Raw genomic sequence first — 23195 nt, forward strand, 5'->3', positions numbered from 1 at the left:
TCCCATTGCCATCTGTGCTCAGCATCTGAGACACTGGGTCACTCCGGGCTTCTTTTGTCCCATGTCCCCACCATACTTCCTCTTGCTGCCTCTGCCAGGTGCTTGGAGTATGTGTCACCTGTGAGGTGGACTTCTCCTTGGAGATTTCAATGGGGTCTGGCTCACAGTGCCTAGTCTAGTTTTCAGCTCTGGCCCCTCCTGGGCAGCCCTTCCCATGGTGGTGTCCAGAGCAAGGAGGGGCTCCCCAGATTTTGGGAGAGACTCTCTAATACCCACACCCAAGGTGCAAGAAGAGATTCATTCATTCAGTGCACCCTTTGTTTACTGAGCACTGACTCCACCCTGCTAGGCACTGCCCTAGATGCTGGGGGTGATAAATCAGACAAAGGCCCAGCACTTGCTAAGATCACATTCTAGGGAGGAAACCAATGGCAAACACATGAGCAAAATATATGTGGAATAGGATATGTTATTTATGTTTTTCTATTCCACTTATATATAATGTATATACCATATTTATAAGTTTACATAAATATAAATTTTATGCATTCATATAAACATGTTTATAAATATAACACATTACATGTAAACATTTCTTTATAAACTTACATTTAAATATAAACACACACACACATATATACACATATATACACACACACACATATATATACACATACACACATACACACACACACACACACACACACAGTGACAAATGCTCAGAAGAAAATAAGGACAAGGCAGCAGTCAGGAGCTTGAGTGAGAGCTGCTTTTATTTTGTGTTTTGAGACAGGATCTCACTCCATTGTCCAGCCTGCTCCCCTCTCGCCGCCCCGCCCCGTAGCTGGGACTACAGGTGTGTGCCACCATGCTCCTCTAATTTTTTTATTTTGTAGAAAGTTCTCCTATGTTGCACAGGCTGGTCTCCAACTCCTGGGCTCAAGTGCTCCTCCGGCGTTGGCCTCCCTGAGTGCTGGGGTTACAGGTGTAAGCCACTGTGCTCCGCAGGGTGCTTTTAGACAGAGAGGCCAGGAAAGGCTCCTTGGGGAGACCACGGGATGAGAAGGAGCAGGAAGAGCACTGTGGAGCAGCATCCCAGCCAGAGGCCCTGAGCCAGGAAAGCGCTCCACTCATGGGAGGCTGGGCTGCAGGGAAGTGAACCCCAGGGCCACCTGGGGACTTAGGAAACCTTCTAGGTGGGAGCTAGGGAGCACCCAAGATCTGCCAGCCACGGGTAAGGACTCACATTTTGCATATAGACTGGTCTGCCCCCACTTCAGTTAATGAGAAAGCAGGGGATCAGAGGGAGGAAGGCTGCACAGGCCTCTGGATACCTCATCCAATGACAAGATCGCAAGGCGAGCATCACCCCCAACGCTGATCAGGCTCGCTCGATCTGGCCTCTTGTTGGTCTTTTATTCGAGTCATTGAAACCGTATGAAACTGCCACTTTTATAGGTCAGCCCATCATACCAACCAAGATCTTAGAGAGGGGAGGTAAAGTTCGGCAGATAAGGGACCTCTGGGTGACTTGCTCTGGGCCCCGGCGTCGCCGGCAGGACCTGTAGATCTGCCCGCCAGCCCGCCCTGGAGTGGCAGGGTTGTGCCACAGTAGCGCCCAGTGAATCAGGTTGGCAAACTTAAGCGTGAATTCACCTAGAGCGAATGAGTTGTTAGCAAAGTGAGGCCGCGCTCCAGCCCGCACTGTTTCTGATTCCGTGGGACCCGATGGGCCCCAAAAATCTGCATTTCTAACAAGTTCCCAGGTGTTCCTGACGCTCCCGGTCGGGACTCCCACTCTGCGACCCTACGCACTAGACATTTGCTGCACGGATAAAGGTCAGAGAGCGGCGCCGGACACTCACTTCTCACCTTCCAACGTCAGTCCTCCCGCGCTGGTCCGCCCACCTCGCCCTCGCACTGCCTCCGGGCTCCAGGTGGTTCCCCTCCCCCAGCTCCGCCAGGGAGGCGCCGGCCCCCGGATCCCCCACTGCGCCCAGAGAGGGGCGCGCTGCCCCTGGGGGTGGAGAAGCACGGGGAGAAGCCGTCTGCCGCACCCGCGGGTGTCGGTGCAGGGCCCAGGTGCCGGAGGATTCCTTCCCCGGACGCTCGCCGCGGGCCGGGTGGGGGCTCTGAGCAGGCGAGGCGGGGCGGGGGCGGTGCTCCGGTGGGCGCGGCGGAGCCAGCCGGGGCGGGGGCGCGGCGCACCTTGCTCCTGGCGCCCCCGCCCCGCGCCGCCGCCAGCCCCTCCCCGCGCTCCCGGCGCCCCCGCCCGCTAGAGACGGTTCCAGCCCCTTCCGTCCGCCCCACTCCGCCGCTGTCCTCCGCCGGCCCGCGTGGGAGGACGATGGGTCAGCGCGGAAAAAGTGAATGAGGGCGGCAGCGGTGGCGGCGGTAGCCAGCGCCTGACTCGGCGGGCCCAGAGCACCGCCTGCGTCCCGGCCCCCGGCACCATGGACGCGCCGCGCGCCTCGGCGGCCAAGCCCCCGACCGGGTAAGCGGCCCGGCGGTCGGGCGGGGTGGAGCGGGGGCTTCCCTGGGCTCGGACGCCCGCGTCCGCACCGCGCGCTCCCGGGCAGGGCGCCCTCTCTGCTGCCCCAGGGGGTGCTGGTGGTAGTGGTGGAGCAGGTGGTACGGTGCTGGTGTTGGGTGCTGGTGTTGGGTGGTGGTGCGTGCTGTGTACTTTGGGCGTCGGGGTCGTTTCCCAGGTAACCGTGTCGGGCAGGGGCCGGAGCGCACTTTTCGCGCGGGGTGGTTTGTATGCAGGCGTCCTTATGGGGGTCCCCGCCAGCACAGCCCCCACTCAGCTCCGAGCTTTCCTCAGGCCCCCCAAGTGTTTGCCGTAGGGGTGGAGCGGGGAGCGAGGGGACGCCCGGCCTTTGACTCCGGCCTCGTCCCTGCGGGCTTACTCCTGGCCGCTTCCGATCAAGTCTTCCCTCTCCCGGCCTCGGCGGCAGCCCCAGGATCGGCTCTCCCGGCAGCGTGGAGGGGAGGGCTCCCTGGCTTCGCAGCGGCCCGGGCCCCGCGTTCTCGGGAGGTGTTCGGATTGCCCGGAGGGTTTCATGGCAGCAGCTCTCCCTCCCTGCCTTTATTCCAGGGTCCCCCTTGGCAGTGGAAGGGGCGTCCTGGTGGGGCCAGGCCTGAGGCGCAGACATCCGTAGCGGACCCGCGAGTCTGGCGGCCCATCCCTGTCTTCGCGATTCCGCTTCTGCCCAAACCTCTCCCGGTTTCTGTTTGCCATCCCCACACCTTGCGTGCAGGGATTACACGTCACATTCAGGATTTGACTCGCAGAAAGAGTAATTTCCCTCATACAGGACGAGCAGCCCTGCTCATTATTCAGACCCTGAGCCAGGTGCGCAGTGCCCATCTCGGCCAGCGGTGCAGGCTGGGCCGCGGGGTTGCGCGCAGTCCCGGCGGACTTTGTAGTTTTCAGCGCGGCGCGCTGGGGACCTTCGAACTCGCTCGCTCGCCTGAAGCAAATGTGTGTGAGTCTTGCAAATGGAATGAGGGTTGGGGTGAGCCCTGCACCTGCTTACTGAATGGGCCCACTTTCTGCTATGGCAACTGGACTTGAAGGAGGCAGCTTTGGGGACAACAAATCTTTTTTTCTGTTACAGTTGTGTCCCACTGACTCACCCTGCCCATGTGCCCATAGGCGGGCGTGTTGCCCAAGTGTGTAAAAGACTTTCAATCGGGCTGTTTTTAAAATTTTAAAGTTTTCCTTTAATGCCAGGAAAAGGTGAGCCAGGTTAGCAAATCAAATAATCCTGAAGCTGAGGAATGTTAAAAAGAAGTTTTCTTTCTCTCTCTCTTTTTTTTTTTTGCAGTGCACTTACTGGTGGTTATATAATTCTCTTTGAACAAACAAATTCCCCAGAAAGAAAATAAATGTGGGAAATCCTTTTTCATGGTAATAGGCATCCCAAAATAACAGGGAAATGTGAAACAGAGGTGTCTTTAAATCTGTGGCTTTCGTAGCCTATTAAATGAGCCTATTTAAGGACACTGAATTATTTTGTCACTATCACCGTATAAATAAATATGAAGACAGAGAGAACATTTAAAAGGCTGGCAAAACTGCATCCAAAGAGTGTCTGTAAGATCCTTGAAGGGAGTCTAATGATAGAAGTGAAAGGACTACCCTAAGAGCGTGGCACTCTTTTTCAGCCTGGTGCTGTGTAGCAAGAGGTAGGCGAGGGCTGGCCTTCTCAGTGCTTCCCAGAGCTCTGATTGGCTTTCATATTTGAATGGCAAAGGAAAACTAAGGATTTTTGCTATGGAAAACATGAAATTATTATTCCTGATGCATTCAGTTCTTTCCCTCACTCATATCCAGTGTCTAATTTACTTGTCCGAACATCTTTGTCTAAGAAATGTAGACATATTATTTTTAACTTCTATTGTTCTCACTTTGTCATTTGTTAATACTTTCAGTGAAGAACCATCAAAAAAATGTTAATATCCTTCTATTTTTTCAGACAGGAATTACGTGTTTAATAAGCAATTTTGTGTTCAAATCTGAGGAGATAAATGCTGTTAGGTCTTCGAATATTTTATATAGTTTAGATGTATGCTTGCTAATTATAAAGGTTAGATATTGCTGTGAAATTTCTGGCTTTAGTACATTATTGGTGGCAGGCAGATTCTGTTGGCTCTTCACTGAGATTACTCCTCTGTTCCCTGAGATTAAGGCAGTGTTTGCAGTGTGCTTGAGGGAAATTTGTTTTCCATCTGATTCTGCAACCGTTTATTATAAAATCAAACTTTCAGTAAGCCACTGTCTTCCCACATGATAACAAACTGATGTGGTGAAGCTGTTGCTGTTGCTGAAACTACCACTCCTCCTTGTGTTGTATAGAAACAAGCTAGACTGGGTGCAGTGAATTAACGAGATTTCACCCTGTGGCCTACAAACGCTCTTCTAGAGGATTACTGAAAGGAGATAGATTGGTGAATGTAAACTCACTGACCCTGTGTCTGGCTAAATTATTAATAGGTAGTTATTAGTTATCTTTGTGAAAAACACAAATATACATTTTTACTTGGATTGAAATTGTATGCTTTTTACTAGGAATTTCATTAAAACAGTGATGTATGACTTCCTTGACTCCTGGGGAAAGTGTTCTTTTAGGAAAGAGGCTGTGTGCAAAAACTAACAAGTCAGACTTGATGTGACTTTTAGGGAGTTTTAGAGCTCAGTTGAAGTATAAGAATTGACAGAATACTCAGAACACAAATAAAGGCAAATTGCCTTTTGGTGAGGTTTTGAAGTATATTTAACTCCATACTTTATCTGTTTACTTTGCGTTTGTCTGAATATTTATGGGAGCCATCCCAGTAGTCGGCTGTTACAGAACACAGGGCTAAATTTCCCATTGGACCCTCTGTTAATAAAGGACAGAAGAAGTCTTGCTGTTTGGCAGGACCATGCTTAATTTTTTTTTCCTATGGAGGAAAGACATGTTTCTGTAGAATACAATAATCTCCAATGACATGAAATGTCAAAACAGCTGGTGCATTTGATCAATGGCTGTATTCAAGCAGTTTGCTCATGTAAAAATCAGTGGAAGTGTTGCTAATCAGTTTCGTCAAAATGCGGACTTCGTGTAAACATAGCTGTTATTAATTTCTTTGCATAAATTTATATTTATTTAATCAAGTTATTGGAACCAAAATAAATTTAAAAAAATTAATCGAAGTGGGTAACTTGAGCTACTCTAGTCCTGTCGGTGCCGCACATAGTGTTAAGTGTAGAAGGCCTGTGACTCTTGGTAGTGACATGGGGCAGCCACAGTGACATTTTGTATTAAACCCTCATAAGCATGCAGATATTAAGAAAATATTAACTCTACACCATAATAGGAAGCTTAGGTTTCTAGGCCTTTGGCTTTTGGCTAACATGTTAGAGAAAGTGTTTACATTATTTCAAATGAGAGCATGTATAATGAACTGTTACATAAAACTTTTCCTGTTAGATTTGAGCAATATTTTTAAAAGATATTACTTCTGAGCTACTCTTTATTTTGGCAATTCATTTAAGAAAGTAAGAGTTAAGGATTGCTTGATGTAATGTGGAGAGTAGGCCTAGGAGTTTTAATGTTTTGTAATTAAAATATTTACTAATAAATTAGAAGAGTTGGACATTTTTGTGTTGCAATATCACATAGTCTCAGAGCATTTTTATTATTTCTCAGTGGTTCTATAAAGGGGATAGAACTGAAGTATGATTAAAATTTGTTACAAAGGTATTTGTTAAGTGTTGCGTCTCTCCTGCCCCCAGGAACTTTTGCCTGCAGTCCCTCCTGTGTTTTCTCGTGACCTCCAGTGCACAGGTGGAGTGGATTATTATTGAGTGGAACCTTGACCCAGGCAGAGCGACAGCCCCCACGTATATGCAGGCCTGGATTCTGTGGACTTCTTAATTTGGGATCCAGGGAATGAAGTCATAATCTGTGTCCACGCAAGTGCTCCCGTAATTATTAAGAAAATAATGATTATAGGATGCATCTATACACCATAATAAGTAGTTTAGGTTTCTAGGCCTTTTGTGCTTTGTTATAAATTTATGATTAAATTTAATTTTGTAATTGATCTACAGTTTTGAAAAGTGAGCATAAATATTTGATACCAAAGTAGTAGTAATATTTGGATCAAGGACATACAAATCTGAAATATGCTAACACTTGGTTCTGATTTAGACTTGAACTTTGTAAATACACTAACAGAGAGTTCCTGTATTTATTTATTTTTTTGGTGGGGGGACATAATCTCACCGTGTCACCCAGGCTGGAGTGCAATGGTGCGATCTCAGCTCACTGCAACCTCCGCTTCCTGCATTCAAGCGATTCTCCTGCCTCAGCCTCTGGAGTAGCTGGGATTACGGGTGTGCACCACCACACCCAGCTAATTTTTGTATTTTTTTTTTTTTTAATAGAGACGGGGTTTCACCATGTTGGCCAGGCTGGTCTTGAACTCCTAACCTCGTGATCTACCCGCCCCGGCCTCCCAAAGTGCTGGGATTACAGGTGTGAGCCACTGCAGCCGGCTGAGGTCCTGTATTTAATATATGGTGTTTTCTTACATTCCTTCATTCTCTCCCCATCCACATTTAATTATGAAGGTTTTATGCGTTGGTTAATTTTAATTATGTGGTTTTTTTTTCAGTTACCTTACACTATAGCTGAAAAAAGTTGATATTTCATGACCCACTGAAAGCTTTTACATATCTTCATCTTTGTACTTTTTCTTTATTTAAAATACTGTACTCGATATTGGTTTATATTACTACATAGAGATGTATTGATAATATGCCTTTTTACACTTTTATGATTTTCATTTATTTGAGTTGTAAATTTTAGTTTCCACCTCCCCCATTTTATACTTTGCTTTCTCGCTTCCACCTTGTCACTTGAGTGTTTCTGGATTTTTCAGGGCCACTCCCTGGCTTTCTGCCCCTGAATTGATGGGTAGCGTATGTCACTTTTCTTTCAGGGTTCCATAATTCCTTATTTTTCATCTGTCTCTTCCTGGAATAGAATTAAAACTTTTTTCCTCATGTATACTTTGTATGATTTTAGTTGCTTCTTGCAAAGCTAAGGATGGTCAATACTTTCAAGACCTAGTGCTATTTATTCTAGACTAGAGTTTGCTGTCTCCTCTGGTGCGACCATAGACAATGGGTTTCCAACAGTGTGTGTATTTTCTGCTGCCTGTCTCAGGGCCATCCCTGTGCTTCTGAGCCAGCCCCTCCAGAGAAGGATGGCTTTCCCCAGCTGGGAGAAACTCTGTGGCCCCTTGGGGTGTTAGCACGCTTCCCTCTGCTCTCCTCATCAGGTGGCGAGCTGCTCCCTGCCAGGGTCTTGTCTTCTACAGGCCAAGTCCAATTAGAGTAATCCCTCAGCTAAAAACATTTGTATTAAAAAAGAGAAAAAGCTTTTTAAGCAACTGCCAGAGTATATTTTTCTTGGATACATTTGGTTAGACAGATTCCCAGACCACAAATACTTTTGTACAAATACTTTTGTAGATCCAGTTCCCACCTGCACCACACCAAGTGATGCCTGTAAAAAGGGCATTAATTGATTTAGAGAAACCAATAAAGTCCTTATCCCTTAAAAAAAAAATATATAACCAGCTGGGCTCAGTGGCTTATGCCTGTAATCCCAGCACTTTGGGAGGCCGAGGCGGGTGGATCACGAGGTCAAGAGATCGAGACCATCCTGGCCAAGATGGTGAAACCCCATCTTTACTAAAAATACAAAAATTAGCTGGGCTGGTGGCACGTGCCTGTAGTCCCAGCTACTTGGGAGGCTGAGGCAGGAGAATCGCTTGAACCTGGGAGGCAGAGGTTACAGTGAGCCGAGATTGTGCCACTGCACCCCACCTGATGACAGAAAGAGACTTTGTCTCAAAAAAACCAAACCAAACCAAACAAAAACAACCCTCCAGAGATAAACCAGGTAAGTCAAGCATCCTGACTGGTCGATCCCATCTCTTGTCTCCCAGGTGCTCCTCTAGCATTCACTGCCCAAGAACCTGAATCCCCATGGGGAGCCATTGCTTTAGAGATGCTCCCACCTCTCTCCAGACAGAGGCTGGTGAGGGCCAGACAGGGCATCCTTCCCTGATTCAGAATGCCCTCTGCTTATTTGTTAATCCTATTGACTTTCTTCTATCAAGGGCAGACAGCGGGAGGATTAGTGGAAAGAAAATTGTCTCAGGAACAAGAAGCTTTGGACCCTGGTGCCAGTTGTCCAAGGTGAAATTGCTCCTTCTCCACGCAGCCTGTTAGGCCCATCCTGATGGGGCCTCTCCAGACTTGCTCAGGGCTGTCTGATGATGCATCTGCCAGGTGCCAGTGTTCTCTGCCAGTGCTGCCAGACACAGGTGCTTCTGAACACTTGACTGGTGATTATTGCAACTAGGAGCTGAGTCTTTCACCTTTTAAAATTTTAATCCATTTAAACTTAAATAGCTGTGTGTGGCTAGTTCCAGTGGACAGCGAGGCTCCAGCCTTTGGATTTGCCAGTCTTTGTTTGCCACCGCAGCTTCTTAGGCCTCACCTGGGGTCTCAGGCTTTCTCTCTCACCTTGGCCTGGAGAGCCTTCTTGCCCCTTTCTCAGAATGCCTGTTGTTTAAGCTGCAGCTGGGGCTCCCCCAGGAGGCCTTCTGAGAGTAGCCCTCTCACACCCCACGCCCTCCCCTGTCCGAAAACCTCCTATGGAATTATGATTGTCCCTTTACTTGCCCCTCTGACCCACTGAATTCTGAGCAGCTCCTCGGAGCCAGGACTATTACTTTGTAAGCTTTTGTGTCATCGGTTTGTGGCCTGTGATGCACAGAACAACCCCTGCTTCCCTCTTGCTGGTGGAGGGAGTTAGATAACATGATCTTAAGACTCATGTGAGCTCTAAAATCATATGATTCAGTGTTCCCAGAATATTCTAGAGTCCTCTTCCAAAAAAAACCGTTTCTTAAATTGCTGCTTAAATCTTGTTTTTGCCAGCCTGTATGAGAACAGACCGATCAACTGGCACTAATATATTTGGAACTGATGTGCTTGGACTCAGCTTGCCAGCCATGCAGCCTAGTTCGGTGCAGATTTGGGAGGTGTTAAGAGGTCTTATTTTGAGGAACATAAAGTGGCAGTGGCTTAAAGAGGAGATAATTCTCTCTCCTATCTAAAAGCCCACCTTGGGAGTCCTGGGCTGGTGTTGGGGTGCAGCGTTCCCAGAGACCTGCTGATTTTTATTTGATGCCCAGCTGTGGCTGGTGTGCAGTCTCCATCTGTTCCAGCCTGGCCTGAGGAGGGGGGAGATGCACCCCGTCCTTTCGTGCTCCACCTGCCGGCCATACAAGTCCCTTTGCTCATGTCCCTTTGGCCCAACCATAATCACATCGTCCTTAAAAGGGCAGCTTGGAGGCAGGGGGATCAGAGATCTTAGCCATTGTGATTGCATTTATGATTCCTGTGAGGGCCGGGGTAACGTAGGTGTTAAAGTGTGCAGATGGGTATGTGGCTCCTCTTCCTCCCACCAGGGTCTTGGGAAGGGGTGCCCCTGACAGTTTCTGGCCTTTCTGAAAAACATGTCCTTAGTTTGCTGTGACACACACCCACGTTCTGTAGAGCTCTGACCTACAAAGCCCATGCTTTCCAGACATCTAAGGGGAGGAAGTGACGTTTAGACTGTAATCTTAAAGGCCAGTGGTAAACAGGACTTTGCATCTGCAACACATCAGGGTGCTGACGTCCTTTGCTTTTTATGATGTCTCTGTTCTCCTCGTCCATGCTACAGCCAGCCGCTTCCACTTATTCATAGTGGGCACCATCCTGGAGGAGTGGGGGAAAGAGGATCCCCCAGCCCCAGCCATTAGGGTAGTTGCACCTGGGAAAGTCAGAGCTTCCTGCTGGTTTGGAGGAGGTAGGCAAGTTGGAGAGAGTCCTTGTTAGAATGAGGAGCATTGGCAGAGCGTTGTCTTATCATAAGTGCTCTGCGTGGCTTAAGGACTCATAGAGCTGGAAGAGGAGAAATACCAAATGGATTAACTTTGCAATTACGTGTGGATGGCTTGAGCAGTTAAGTAAGTAGCAAACTAAGGCTAAGGAACATAATGGGAAAATCAGCTGTGTGTGTGAATGTATGTGTGAGTGTGTGTCTGTCTGTCTGTCTGTGTGAGAGTGGGCGTGAAGTTAAAGCTAACTTCCAGCACTTGGCAAAGCAGCAGATTACCAAATCAGTTCTGGCAGTTTTCAAACTTAATGGCTTGGGAGTTGTATTTAAAAATAGTCTTGGGTAGGAGTGTTAATGCAGCCGAAGTGTATACTTTTGTTCATGTGGCTAATTTTTTAGTCTCTAAATACAGTTTGGTTGGCTAGAACCCTCTTAATTAAGTGCAAAATCCGCTAGTGTTCAATGCACAAACTGTTAGGCTGGAGGGAGACTGATCGACAGCAGCCAGCGTCTAAACATTTGCCATGCAGGGCAGGTCCTTGCCAGGCTTTCCCGTCCGCCCACCTGTCCATCTGTTTTGTTGTCTATAGCTACCAGGTAGAATTGGTTTTGGGTGGAACTGAAAACTTTCTTCCTTCTACTCCTGCCTAAACCACTTATTACATGATAATGGTTATCTGCACTCTAACAACATCACACATAGGAAGAGTGAATTGCAGATCTCTCCCAAGAGCCAAGCCACCCAATTGGATTTAAAAAGTGTGAATTGGGGTGATGAAGTCTGAATGTTTCTCATGCTGTGACAACCCTCTAAATCGCTACACTTTACCACTTCTCAGAAATATTTGATTGGTTTCAACGGCACAAACCATAATCAAAGACTGTGTTCTGAATGCAGTTAATTTGTGAATTTCACAATAAACAGAAAAGTAAGGAAAACTAGTTTGGAAGCTAGACTAAACCGAAAAATATTTCAGTTTGGAATATTTCCTTATTATTTGTCCATTTCTTTTTGCTTACCATCATGTTTCACATTTTTAGAATGATAGATTTTTCTAAAGGAGGACCCACAAAAATGTTCTTCACAAGGACTTGCCTTATTTTGGCATTAGAGCCACTTGCCTGCTGCCATTGTCTAGCTGACAGAGATAGGAGATGGCCAGAACCTGCTCCTTGTGCGTGGGAGGTCTGGCTCTCCCATCAGGGCCCTCTGATGTTGGTAGGACAGTACTGTCTTCTCCGTTTTTTGTTTTTGTTTTTGTTTTTGTTTTGAGATGGAGTCTTGCTCTGGCACCCAGGCTGGAGTGCAGTGGCGTGATCTCGGCTCACTGCAACCTCTACCTCCTAGGTTCAAGCAATTCTCCTGCCTCAGCCTCCTGAGTAGCTGGGATCACAGGCCTGCGCCACCACGCCTGGCTAATTTTTTTTTGTATTTTTAGTAGAGACAGGGTTTCACCATATTGGTCAGGCTGGTCTTGAACTCCTGATTTCAAGTGATCCACCCGCCTTGGCCTCCCAAAGCACTCGGATTGCGGGCCTGAGCCACTGCACCCGGCCTGTCCTCTTGGTTTTGTAGGTGAGATTGCCATGTGACTCTGACGTCTCTTGTCAGTGTCCACGTCCTCATCCTTAGCCACTCTGCTAGGCCACGTTGAAGCACGGAACTCATTTCCAAAGCTGCTTTATGAAAGCTCCTGCCCTGGCTCCCTGCAGGGTGAAGGAGGATGTTGCTCTGCTCTATTTCTGAAGCCCTGGAGTGTCTCAGCAGCATTTTGCCATGAAAAGCCAGTCTGCCTGCAGACATCCTTATGACTTATTCCTGGTATAGGAGCCTCATGATTACCTGTTTGATTGTGACAGAACTCATGCTTTTCTAGGATGTGCGATTCCTGAGACTCTTAGGTGGGATTTTACTTTTTCAAAGAAATACGTGGTGTGTGGTAGGAGAGGACCAAACTCAGCTGTTGTTGAGCACAGAGCAGTTATGAATTAGTGTAAGGAGTCGAATCCAGACTCCCCTTCCTCAAAGCAAGATGTTCTGCCTGATACTGGCTGATGAATTAATAAACATTGAAAAGGCTTCCCTTTTGTACTGGATGTTGGCCCAGCTCAGTGTCTTGGGCTGATACATTTAATGAAAACACAGAGCTCTGCTCTGTTCAATAAATGAACTTCCTTCAAAGTAGAAGCTACACGGAACCCAGACCCACAAATTCGCTAATTGTGTTTTCTTTGGGTAACTTTATACAGCCCTTGCTCCAAGCTGCAAGAGCCTCAGTAGTGAGCTGGGTGATGCTTTTAGGGCCTCTTCTCCCCTGCAGGTGAGTGGGTCCTGTTGGCCTGGGTGTGCTAGGCAGTATCGGGGCTTCTAGAGGCCAACACCCTCCAGCAGGGATGAGCTGAGCACGGGGAGAAAATAGCCCTGGTGTGTGGCACTTCCAAGCCGCCTCTAGGTTCATGGTGCCTAGTGTCACTGTGCTCCTGGGGCCCCACTCATCTGCATTACAGCTCACACCTCAAGACACTTGGGAAGCAAGGGCCGTCTTCATTCATCAAGTACAATGTTCCCCCCCACCCCTGCCCCGAGACAGAGTCTTGCTGCTCTGTCGCCTGGGCTGGAGTGTAGTGATGTGATCTCAGCTCACTGCAACCTCCATCTCCTGGGTTCAAGCAATTCTTCTGCCTCAGCCTCCCGAGTAGCTGGGATTACAGGCACGTGTCACCGCGGCTGGCTAATTTTTTTTTGTATTTTAGTAGAGACGGGTTTTCACCATGTTGGCCGGGCTGGTCTCGAACTCCTGACCTCAAGTGATCCACCTGCCTTGGCCTCCCAAAGTGCTGGGATTACAGGCATGAGCCACTGCGCCCAGCCATCATCGAGTGCAATGTTTTAAGCGCATACCTGGTACCTGGTTTAGGGGCTTTTTAGTGCTGTGAACGAGCTGTGTGTTCTTGGCTCTCCTGGGGCCTATGCAAGCAGAATGTCCCTCAATCTATTTTTTTTTAACTTAGTTTTAGTCACTTTCACAAAAGTAATTTATCCTTCTTATGATGTTTCACTTACCTGTGCAGAATCCTCCTTCTGTTAGAACTGATTGTTCTAAATGACATGCACCAAGTTGGAAGATTATACCTTTTGTCTCTTTATTTTAACTGTTGATCTGTGGAAAATATTGCTTTGTAGGTGAGGTATCTAGATGGCAACCTCAGAGGAAAATTATATGTTAGAAATGTTTTCTTGATGTTTACTTTTCATTTTCTGAGTTAAAAATTATACAGTATTCTTACAGTCAGAGATAAGACTGGCTGCAGAGCCTGATGGGAAGTAAAGCATGGCTTGTGTTTACACTGGGCTGGCTTTCATGATTTACCCATGTGCCTGGGAAGGGGATGCACTTCATTTGTGTAACATTTTTTACTTAGGGCAGTGTTTTTATAATGCTAAATATTTATTGTCGTGAAAAGTTGTTCTTATTTATTTTAAACAAGTGAAAGTGACATATAATTGAAACAGATTTTCCACAAGGCTCAGCTTGTGTCCCTCTTTGTTGTGTCACAGTGACATAGGGACCGGCCCTTGTATTACCTAGTGGTGCTGGCATTTGGAGGGGTGGGGGCTGTGCTCTGGGGAGCACGGCTGGTTTGCAGCTCTCTGGTAACTTCTTGGTGAGGGTGTCAACCTACAGAATGTGAGTGGAAGGACAAGGCCTGCACATCTGCGCTCCCCCTGAAAGCTGTGTCACTGCGAGGGACTGTTTAGCCTCCTCATCCCTCATGACTAAGGCGGAGATGACTGGATTGCAGGGTTTTATGAGATGATTAGAGACCAGGAGGAACAGCATCAGTGGAGGGCCTGTCACAGGACAGTTCCTATTTTTTTTTCAATTATTTTTTCATTATAAAATGTTGTTATTTTCCCATTATTGTTTTTCTGCCAGTATTCCATCATTCTGGACCAAGAACATATGATAGATGTGAAACTCTGTCCTGACACCTGTTTCTACAAAGACTTGCACTGCCTTTCCAGTAGGAAATATTACTGCTACCATTCTGTTTTCTTATGGTAGAAATGCGGCCAATGCCACCTTGATAGGAAACTAATGATTCTAAAGATCAGAAGGGATCTGTTGGTTTAGAACAGAAAAATAGCACTAGAAATACAATAAAAATCATAGCTTGTATTCATAAATTGTTTTTCAGTGGATGTTGTAAACACAGGTTTGTACCAGGACCAGGTGGGTCACACCGATGACGAAGTCATGGGCTGGACAGGGTGGGTTGGGGACTGTGGGGACAATGAATGGTGACTCCCGTCCCACTGGAAGAGCTTTGTTAGAAGGCTGGACCCGCCTGTGACCTCTGCCTCACCACTTCTAAATAGAGGTCATTGTGTTTTGCCCTTTGTTTTGCTCTCCTAGCAGTTCTTGGATGTTGTGAGGGCGAGACCACGATTCCTCCATCATGCAGGTGTGGCTGCCTCTCTCACACCGTCACTTTCCAAGCTGACCTTGGTGCTGGCGACAACCTGGGACTGGATTCTGGTCTCCTGACTATTGGACCAGTGAGTGGTTTTGGGGGAGCACTAGTGTCTGGGGACTTCCGTCTGAACTTCAAGGTGCCGCCAGCATTATTCCATGATACCCTTTACCCATTAAAAATAATATAAAAATAAATGTTTGAGTTTAGTGTTGGTGTGCATACAGTCAGCAGCCCGTCCCATATGTTCTGTCGGCGGCTCTGCAGACCACTCAGAGAAAAATAACAACATTAGATGACCACCTCTAAAAATGATGTTTGGATATTAGATAAAATCCTCAGCCAGTCTGTAGACCCACTGGGAAAAGTATAAGGAAAGGATCCATACAGAACAGATCAGAATACATTTGTACCTTCCCTGTTTGGAGTTGGGTCAGCAGATAAGCTGAATTTTGATACATGTCTGTGTTTGTCACATGTAACATCTAAGAGCTTGGTAAAATCCCTCTCCCAGGCACATTAACTTCATATAAATAAATAGGTGCTCATGAACACCAGTTGCTTTGACACACTTCCTTGTGGAATGAATCTGTTTTTGCTAGAGGAAAGTAATGACAAGTGATGCCTCTGTTTCTGTGGCTCCCTCCATCCGGGAGGGCTGGGGATGCCACCCCATCACCTCTCACCTCCAGTGGAGCCGTCTCTGCGTGCGTGGTCAAGTCAGGTGCGCACAGAGATGGGATTGCTGGTTTTGTATTTTTGTTTGTTTGTAGAGATGGGTTTTGCTGGTCTTGAGCTCCTGAGTCAGGCAATCTGGCCGCCTTGGCCTCCCAGAGGGCTGGGATTACAGGTGTGAGCCACCACGCCCGGCCCGGGATGGCTGGTTTTGGATGGTGGGCTTTCCTGTCCACATTCTATTAGGTTTTATGTCCCCAGATTTTATAAAAGGGTATAAAGCATTTGTATCTATCTCTGCATCCGAATGTAAAAGCATAAATGTGAAATTATGATCTATTGTGTTAACTTTGTCATAAGGTTTGGGGAAACATCAATGTATTGTATTTTAAAACATTATAATTTGTGAAGTACAGGTTTCTATTGCAGTGATAAAACAGTAGCTTGTTTCTGAGCCGGCAGCCCTGTGAGTGGGGTATTGTTGTCATAGTTTCAGCATTACGTTGGGAAGACTGAGCTGGTGATTTAGCACATGCCAAAAACTGAGTCACCACAGCCGTTTGGTTGGGGGTGAGGGGTGAGTCGTCTGTTAACACTCTCTGATAACAGTGCTTGGTGCCCTGTGTAGCGTCATCTTTTAAAATGGTGATCTATTATCAACGAGTAAAACTGATCTCAGTTAAGTTCCAGTATTTTCAAAGCACAATTATTACCAGAATTGTGAATTATTATTTTTTTTTTCTTAGAAATAGGGTCTTGCTACATTGACCAGGCCAGTCTTGAACTCCTGGCCTTAAGCAGTCCTCCCTGTCTTACCAAAGTGTTGGGATTACAGGCCTGAGCGACCACACCCAGTCCAGAATTGTGAATCTTTTTTTTTTTTTTTTTTGAGACGGAGTTTCGCTCTTGTTGCCCAGGCTGGAGTGTAATGGTGCAATATCGGCTCACCACAACTTCCACCTCCTGGGTTCAAGCGATTCTCCTGCCTCAGCCTCCTGAGTAGCTGGGATTACAGGCATGCACCACCACACCTGGCTAATTTTGTATTTTTAGTAGAGATAGGGTTTCTCCATGTTGGCTAAGTTGGTCTTGAACTCCCGACCTCAGGTGATCCACCCACCTCGGCCTTCCAAAGTGCTAGGATTACAGGTGTGAGCCACAGCGCCCAGTCCAGAATTGTGAATCTTTAGGAAAAAAATTAATGGTCTTATCAATGTACTTCAGTGGTAGAATTTGCTATAAAACTTAACTGCTAGGAAATGGCATCATTGCTTTATTTATGTGACCCCCCTCCAAATTTATTATGCTGGGAGTGAGGCCAGGCTTTTGCCCTTGTTAGCCCAGCAGTCTTCACCTAGTTTATAAGCACCTCCTAGGATGGGGCCAGGCTGCGGAGACATGCAGCTTGGCGGCTGCCCTTGGGGAGGGCCAAGACACTGAAGACCCGTGAGAGCCAACCAGGGGAGAGGCCCCTGGCTCTGACTGTTCAGGATCCATGCCCCTTTGAAGCTGGGAGAGGCAAAGCTACCAGGTTTTGAGCTGGGGGTTGAAAACTAGATAAAATGTGGCTGGGCAGAGAGGCAGGCATGGACTGACCACCAGGAATGGAAGCCCAAGGATGGAGGAATGCACAGGGATTCCCAGCACAGTGGGACCCACAGAGCGGAGGAACCTGCAGTCCACTGGAGGGGACACTGAGGACGGTAGATGGCTTAGATGCCTGGATCTGCGCTGGAATCTGTGGCTTGGAACCATGTAGCGGTGGGCAGGCAATGTGGGGGTTTGGATTTTCTCTGGAAGAGCTGGGGGATTGGTCAGAGGCCTTAAGCAGAGGAGCAGCTTGCCTACAGACGAAGATTGTTCTTCAAATATTAGACCAACACCCAGGTGTGAGGGAAGCCCCAGAGGAAAGAAGAGGGTGGGGCCCGGCAGGGACGGCTGGTAGGACACGACCCAGGCCTGAGAGACAAGAGCTTGGCCTTGCCACCCACAGTACGGCTGTGAAGGAAGGGGCAGTGCTGCTGTGTTGTGAGCTCTGCGCTGAGATACAGGTGATGGGGGCCCAGGCAGTTTCCCGTCACAGAGCCAAGAGCACGGGCTGTGAGGCTCCTGCCTAGATAGGAAGGAGGTGCTGGGTGCGGTAGTTGAAGTTCCCTCACTTACTTTTCTCTGGTGTATTAGTGCTGAGGGTGCTGCCTGCCCAGAAGAGGATAAAGGATGAGCATCTTCCAGAGGCTTCAGTCTCAGAGAGGAGACAGATCTGCTAGGGAGCCCCAGAGGAGGGGAGGGTGGCCCAGGGCAGCGCCGGAGGGAGCAGGGGAGGGCCCGCTTCAGAGCAGCAGCCTGCGTGGTGCGTGTATCCCACCGCACTCACTCCTCATCTCAGCGTGCGGGGTGAGGGTGCTCTTCCCATTTTAACAGTGAGGCACGTGGGACACAAGATAGCAACATGGTGACCAAGGACAGCCGATGGAGCGGTTAACCCCATATCTGGACCCCGCGGTCACACTCCTAACCCAGTCACATGCACCTCGGATATCCCTGGAGAAGATCCCAGGGGCCCTGATGACAGTTGTGAGTCTGAGCTAGAAGTGGGGAAAGGAGTGGGAAGGGTTTTCCAGGAACTGTGAATGGCAGGAATGAGTCAGGTTCTTGGAAGGGTGTGGGTATCCCAAGAGGAAGTGAGTGCGGTGGCAGGCTCCATCCTCGGTCCTAGAAGGTGGACTGGCAGTTATCACTTCCTCGCCAGAGCTCCCTGGAGAAGGCATTCTCCCATTTTACCCACGAGTACAATGAGCCCCAGACCACGTTCCTGCGTCACTTGGGCAGCGGTGACAGGATGCAGACCCAGGCCTGGAGGAGCAGGCAGCTCCTTCTAATATACCAGGTGGCTCCTTCTAACACACCACGTGACACTCTGGGTAAGAAGGGTCCAGACCCAGGCCAGGTGTGAGAGCCTTCCACGCTTTAATAACCTCTGTTTCGGCCAGACGTGGTGGCTTATGCCTGTAATCCCAGCACTTCGGGAGGCTAAGGCAGGCAGATCACCTGAGGTCAGGAGTTTGAGACCAGCCTGGCCAACATGGTGAAACCCCATCACTACTAAAAATATAAAAATTAGCCAGGTGTGGTGGTGGGTGCCTGTAATCTCAGCTACTCGGGAGGCTGAGGCAGGAGAATTGCTTGAACCCAGGAGACAGAGGTTGCGGTGAGCCAACATGATGCCACTGCACTCCAGCTTGGGTGACAGAGTGAGACTCTGTCTCAAAAAAACAAAACAGAAAAACAAAACAAAAGCAAACCTCGGTTTTGATTCTGAAATCTAAGGCAAGCATGAGCACATGTAATAGGGAAGTAAGGAAGGCACAGCGGCAATAGACTGGGTCATGGGGATCAGAGATGTATGGCCTGTTTGCAGGGCCTTGAGGCCAGCACTAGTCCAGGTGTGGTCCGTGGCCTGGTCTGCAGTAAGATGAGTGCACCACTAAGAGTGAGCATCCACAGACTTTCATAGCAGCTTGATGTTGTTGCGATATTTAAGTGCATGGTCATTGATGGTGCCTCAAGTAGGGTACAGATGACCTGTCTTGTGGAGTCGTGGGTCACCTGTGACATGGAGAGCTTTTCCTGTATTATGTTCCTCATCCCCCTAGTAGACCTGTACATAGGTGCCGTTACTGTCACTTTCTTGAAGAGGAGGACACTGAGTCTCAGAGAGGTTGAGCAGCTTGCTCAGGATGACAGCCCACCCCTATAGCCATGAAGCCATGCAGCGGCCTCTCCCTCAGCACCATTTCAGCTCTTCATGTTTCATTGTTCTCAGAGCAGGACTGCCAGCCTCTTCCTGGGCCCAGGGCTGCAGCACCCATCCTCCTTAGAGAGCGCCAGCTGGGTTTGAGGAGTGCCAACATGCTATGGGTCAGTCCCCCTGGAACCTGGACTCATATGCTAGGGATTATTAACCATTGAGTCCCTTTGAAACTTGTGACTTTAGGGAAGAAAGAGAGACAGACAGGAGAAGATAGGTAAAATTTGGATGTCTATAGTCTCCATTGATTTACCTTCTTTTCTGTTCTAGCAATATCGAAGCAAAGGATTTGCACAAGTTCTTTGGACTATAATACTTTCTAAGCAGCCAATGCTGCACCTCCTGGGCAGACAGGCAGTGGACACCGCTGTGTGTGACTGTTGCTGGCTCGTGCATTCGTTAGTGTCTTAAGGATGTCCAGCCCTGGAGGAGTGTGTGTGTGTGTGTGTGTGTGTATGTGTATGTGTGTGTATGTATGTGTGCTCATAGACTTGGAAGGTTGTGTGGCTTATCTTTGGGAGGTGTGCTGTGCAGCCTGTCTGGTGTAAGGGCAGAAAGATATGAGGTGCCCACCGGCAACACCTCCCCTTGGCTTTCCTGGCCTATGCCATTCGTGGGTGAGGAAAGCTGTTCAGATGTTGCCTCCCTGACTCCATGAAGATTGATTGTGCTGGGGAGAGTCTGAGTGGAGAGTATCTTGGGGTAGAGGAGGAAGAGGAGAGCTGAGACATGAGAAAGGGCTTATGTGCTGGGACAAGTGGATTTGACCTCAGAGCTTCGATGTCATCTGTGCTCAAACAAAGCCACTGTAGGCTTGTTTATGGTTTTGGATGGTACAGTATCATGTTAGTGGTGCAGTTGTTATTAACTCCTGAGGTAGGATGAGACTCATGCAGCATGTGAAGTGACAGGGTCAACAGTGAAAATTTACACATTTGCACCATTTTGCAGCTTTCAGAGTCCCAACATCTGTGTATTCATTTGACATGACATGCTCATGAGCCTGGTGGGCAAGCATTTCTTTCCCTACTTTTCAGATGGTGAATGAGCCATGAGCTAAGTAAGAGCAATGGAGTGGCCTGCCTTGTTCACATCTGTTTTGTTGCTGGGGTGGGGGATGCCCTGTGGCCCCAGCCCAAGTATTAGGAGGTCAGAGCTCAGAAATGATGGAGAATGTCATTGCAGGAGCATGCACAGGCAGCAAGCTGCACAATTAGCCCTGAATAGCAGGCCACGTCTTAAAGCATGGCCTGACAACAAAGGTGACAGGGTTGAAGCCTGTAGGTGTAGTAGTTACCTATTGCTACATAGCAAGTCTCCCTAATCTTAGCAGCTTAGCAGTGGGAATGGCTTTACTGGGTGGTTCTGATGAGAATTTTAGGTTGTAACTATGCTTAGAGTCATATGCAGTGGCTGGACAGTGGCTCAGTTTTTGCCAACTTCTGTCAGGATGCCTCAGCTCTTTGCCATGTGGCCTCTCCGTATGCTTGAGTGTCCTCACAACATGGCAGCTGACTTCCTGTAGAGCATGTGATTCAAGAGGGGGTGCAAGGAGCAATTTCCAAGGCCTTTTATGACCTAGCCTTAGAAGTGATAAACTGTCACTGGCTTCATACTTTGTCAGAAGCAAGTCACTAAGTCCAGCCCACACTCAGGGGAGGGAAATTAGGCCCCATCTTTGGAAGAGATTAGTTTGAAACATTTGTGGTCATACTTTGGGCACATAGGGCAATATGGGTCTTGATTGTCTTTTCCCAAAGCAACTTGGCTAAACTCCTAATGAAGACACATTAAAAACATACATCAAGTGGCCTCTGAAGAGGAGACTTTATAACCAAATCCCACTGATACAAACCTTTCTGATGGTTGGCTTTTTCATGTATCAAGGGCTGCATGTGGCAGTTTTCTTTATAGAAGTATGTATTGTTGTTTATATAAAGATTTTCAAGGCCAGGCATGGTGGCTCAAGCCTGTAATCCTAGCACTTTGGGAGGCTGAGGCGGGCAGATCACCTGAGGTCAGGAGTTCGAGACCAGTCTGGCCAACATGGCAAAACCCCGTCTCTACTAAAAATACAAAAAATTAGCTGGGCATAGTGGCAGGTGCCTGTAATCCCAGCTACTTGGGAGGCTGAGGCAGGAGAATTGCTTGAACCCAGGAGATGGAGGTTGCAGTGAGCTGAGATCACACCATTGCACTCCAGCCTGCGTGACAGAGTGAGACTCCATCTCAAAAAAATAAAAAATAAAAAAAAGATTTTCAAAATGATGAAACTTAGCTTACCATGTTAAAAACAACAACAAAAAATCTCAGGTACTGAAAAGTGACCACATGCCACAGTTGGGACAGTCCCAGTTAACACCTGGTGTGATTCCTAATAATGCCCATTTCACCTACCACATTGCCCTGTCTGGACTATACATGTTATGTTTGCTCAGCCTTGATGCTGAGTCTACCTACGTAAAGATGAGGGCGGGATTCTTCCCTGGTGGGTGTTAACCAGGGATGTGCATCCGAGTCACCGAGGAGCTTTGGAGTAGAAACTTACCTCAGCTCTTTGCAGGTGGATGCTGCCTGGGCCAGCAGAGAGGGGACTCAAAGGAGGGTTTGAAGGCACTCCCTGGTGATTCAGATGTCCAGCCTTGGCTAAAGGTGATCCTTTCATTCATCATTCAGTATTACACCCAGCCATCAATTCCTTAAATGTGTTGAGATGTTGTTCCAGCTCCCAAAGTGGCCAGCCTGGGAGTTCTATGTAGTTGAAAAGACCTGAGTACATACAGCGTGGTCGTTTTCCAGTACAAGAATTTCCTCTTCAAGAAATATGTGTTTGTAATGCACTTCACATGGTTTAACCAAGTTGCTTTGGAAAAAGGCGGTCCAGCCCAGATTGAAAGCAAGCTCTCGTGCTATACTTAGCACCTCCCTGTGAGTAATCAGCAACATCAAAACGCCCATAAATCCTCGCAAGCAAACATCTACCATGAAACAAAAACTATTCCGTAAAATACTTTCAGAGTCATTTATCCAGTTGATTTGCTGCAGTATTATTTGCCCCCCAAAAAAGTTATCTTAAGTTGTTGATCAAAAAAGAAATGAAATATTTAACTTGTGTAAAATAATGCTTTGGTAAAAAAGCAAAACCAAAAACAAAAGAATAGAAGAAGAAAGTAAAACCAAGCTTAATTAAAAAAAAATATTGCATGCCTTCATTTAATCAAACATCTCCCATGTTAGGACAAACTTTACATTAAAATAATATGTGTATGATTGTCTATGTGTTGTCATATTGCCCTACGTATTATGAAGGTTTAAATATGAAATGATCCATTTTTCTGATGTAGGATCATTTTAAAATGGATTTATTTAATTGGCTCATGATTTTAAAAAACTAAGTATTAATTAAAATTCACCTATGTGCTGATATCATGGGTGTCCCTGCTCTGACAGATCCCACAATAAAGAAGAGAGGACTGATCTCTAAAGTCCATTACAACAAGTGTTATCATAGAGATATGTGCAAAGTGCTTCATGAACACCCAGAAAAGAAGGAGCGGAGCAGTTAGTTCTACTTGTAGGGTGGGGCTTAGATAAGTCAGGTTTATTTTTATGGAAGGCCTTCTCAGAAAATCATTTTGCTGAAGCAGTTCTTAAATATAACCCTCCTTCCAGACCTAAGCCCCAGCCAGGCCAGACAAGCTGTAAATATCCCCAAGATTAGGTTATGTAAATAGTAGCTTAGGGATTACTCAGTGAGGATTTTTAAATTTTCATTGATCACT

The 23195-nt window shown here is 47.4% G+C and overlaps 1 protein-coding gene across 4 annotated transcripts in view; it reads left to right on the forward strand.

Moving 5' to 3' along the window:
* Positions 1 to 2247: 2247 nt before the first annotated feature.
* The window catches only part of COBL (cordon-bleu WH2 repeat protein), a 298657-nt gene continuing 277709 nt past the window's right edge, over positions 2248 to 23195 (forward strand). For all 4 annotated transcript variants that reach the window (XM_054559166.2, XM_054559167.2, XM_024250351.3 and 1 more), the window contains exon 1: positions 2248 to 2494. In XM_054559166.2, the coding sequence (XP_054415141.1) occupies positions 2454 to 2494 (41 nt within the window). In that variant the 5' untranslated portion in view covers positions 2248 to 2453. The remainder of the gene's footprint in view (positions 2495 to 23195) is intronic.

Source organism: Pongo abelii, chromosome 6 (assembly GCF_028885655.2).
Source record: "Pongo abelii isolate AG06213 chromosome 6, NHGRI_mPonAbe1-v2.0_pri, whole genome shotgun sequence".
Lineage (NCBI taxonomy): Eukaryota > Metazoa > Chordata > Mammalia > Primates > Hominidae > Pongo > Pongo abelii.